General features: G+C 43.5%; 1 protein-coding gene across 1 annotated transcript in view; it reads right to left on the bottom strand.

Annotated features, from left to right (window-relative positions):
- Window positions 1–2,163, bottom strand: part of LOC106001945 (beta-defensin 128-like) — a gene marked incomplete at its 3' end in the record, with an annotated part of 5,399 nt that extends 3,236 nt beyond the window's left edge. Inside the window, exon 1 of the mRNA XM_013036882.1 lies at window positions 2,064–2,163. Within this exon, the coding sequence (XP_012892336.1) occupies window positions 2,064–2,112 (49 nt within the window). The remainder of the gene's footprint in view (window positions 1–2,063) is intronic.
- Between the last annotated feature and the right edge of the window lie 412 nt (window positions 2,164–2,575).

The raw sequence follows: 2,575 nt of genomic DNA, 5'->3' as shown, positions 1-2,575 counted from the left end.
AAAGAAAGAAAGAAAGAAAGAAAGAAAGAAAGAAAGAAAGAAAGAAAGAAAGAAAGAAAGAAAGAAAGAAAGAAAGAAAGGAAGGAAGGAAGGAAGGGAGAAAGAGAGAAAGAAAAAGAGAAAGACAGAAAGAGGGAGGGAGGAAGGAAGGAAGGGAGAGAGAGAGTGAGAGAGAGAGAAAGAGAAAGAGAGAGAGAGAGAGAGAGAGAGAGGACTTTTTGGTGTACCAGTAATGGGGCTTGAGTTCAGGGCCTGGACACTTTTCACTTAAGGTTCTACTTCCTGCTTTTTGGTGATTAATAGGGATAAGAGTCTCACAGACTTCCTATCCAGGCTATCTTTAAATCATAATCCTGAGATGTCAGTTACCTGAGTAGCTAGAAACAGGTGTGAGCCACCAGCGTCTGGCTATAAACAGACCTCTTATGCTGTAGCACACTCATTGTAAGATTTCTCCTGAAGGTGACTCCTGTCTCTCATTCTTTTATAGTTTTAATTTTCAGTTTCCATTTCATTTCTTTCTTTCTTTTTAAAGCTGGTTTTGATATTGGAATGCAAGGTCTGTGATAGGCTGGTACTATACCACATAAGCCACACCTCCAGCCATGTTTTATGCCGGTGGGAATGAAAAGGTTTGGCTAACTTTTCCTAGGCAACTTGAAACGGGGATCCTTCTACTCTCCATCTCCCAAGTAGCTATGGTAATAAACATGACCAGCCACCACAATGCTTTTTCCTCTTCTTGGTCTAAAGAAAATGAGTTCCCCAAGGATCAGGTTCAATTACATGAACAGGTGGCCCCAGCAGAATGTAAACTGTAGTTGGGTACTTATGGCTCATGTCTGTAATCCTATCTACTCAGAAGGGTGAGATCTGAGGGTGGTAGTTTGAAGCCAGCCTGGGCAGGAAAGCCCATGAGAGTCTTATCTACAATTAGCCACCAAATTAGCCACCAAATAACTAAAGTGGAGCTATGGCTCAATGAGAGAGTGCTATACTTGAGAGAGAAAAAAAAAGCCCAGGAGACAACACCAGGCCCTGAGTTCTAGGCCCAAGACTCTCTCTCTCTCTCTCTCACACACACACATACACACACACACTCATATACACACACACACACAAGGATTTCAATTTATTCAATTCAGAATAAACCACTATACTTCTAAATCTCTTCTTTCTAACCTTGATTTTGTCCCTCTACACAAAATATGGAATAAAAAGAGGGAAAGCAGAGAAGTACTATGTCTGTTCTAATCTTTAGAATCAAGAAATATATTCAAGGATTAGAGAGGTATCATTTGAGGGCCACAAAAGGACAAACAATGTGCCTTCTTCCTAGCGAGACAGAAAGGAACTGGCATAGACAGTGACTTATTATGAAGTCTGAGTCTCTCACACTTTTAAGCTCCTGTAGGATCATTACACTCCACAGTTGAGAAAGTTGAGATTCAAAGGGAATAATTCAGGCAATCCCCATAACTAGACAACCATGAAGCCAATGATAAAGTCACACTGATGACAGTCACCGTGTGCTGTTCTCAGTCCTATGATAGCACAGGCTGGAAATGAATCTGAGTGGAAAATCAGTGGCCTGGTTAAGAAATTGATGATGGGTCACTGTGACCTTTGACACCAAGTCCTGAGAGTAGCCCTCCCTCCTCCAGCCTCCTGCTTCTTTACAGCTAAGGCTCCCAGGAGAATGGGCCTCTTTGCTGACATTATATGTATCAGCAGTCTTAAAGATGCATGTCCAAGCCCGATGCCAGTGGCTCACGCCTGTAATCCTAGCTACTCAGGAGGCTGAGATCTGAGGATCATGGTACATAGCCAGCCAGGGCAGGAAAGTCTGTGAGGCTCTTATCTCCAATAAACCACTTGAAAACCAGAAGTGGCACTGTGGCTCAAGTGATAGAGCACTCGCTTGGAACTGAAGAGTGCAGGGACAGTGCCCAAGCCCAGAGTTCAAGCCCCATGACTGACAAAAAAAAAAAAAAGATCCTATGTCCAACAATACAAATGGCAACATAGCTCCTCCCATGTCATGGCACATTTGGACAGATTACCTGTGAGTACCACAAACAGCGAAATAATGAGAAGCAGACACAGCTTCATGCTCACAGACTTCCCAGGAGAAAGAGGCAGCCGAACTCGTGTATCCAGTGGTCTGTATCAGTCTTTGAACATGACCCACGACTCTGAATTTTGTCCACATTTCAAGCTCTGGTTTTAAGCCACGTGCACAGACAGGAAGTCCAAGTCCACCCCCACCTACATCTGCAAATATGGAGTTTATAATCACAGACTGTTCCACCTCATTGGTCTAATTTTAGATTTTTTGGGGGGAGAAAGATTGCTTTATTTGAGAGATTTCTATAAAGCTTTCCTTTTCTAGTGTAGAAGGATTCAACAACTAAATTCTGCAAAGATGAAGTCTCTGTGGCACAGTATTCAGCTCAGCATGTATTGGTCCTGGCTCTCCTGTTTCAGGTTTCTTTTTTTTGGGGGGGGGGTCTGGTCGTGGGGCCTGAACTCTGGGCCTGGGCACTGTCCCTCAGCTCTTCAGCTCAAGGCTAGC

This window comes from Dipodomys ordii, unplaced genomic scaffold (assembly GCF_000151885.1).
Source record: "Dipodomys ordii isolate 6190 unplaced genomic scaffold, Dord_2.0 Scaffold1085, whole genome shotgun sequence".
NCBI lineage: Eukaryota > Metazoa > Chordata > Mammalia > Rodentia > Heteromyidae > Dipodomys > Dipodomys ordii.
Note: the sequence above shows the minus strand (reverse complement) of the source record. Positions and strands in the feature narration are given on the sequence as shown.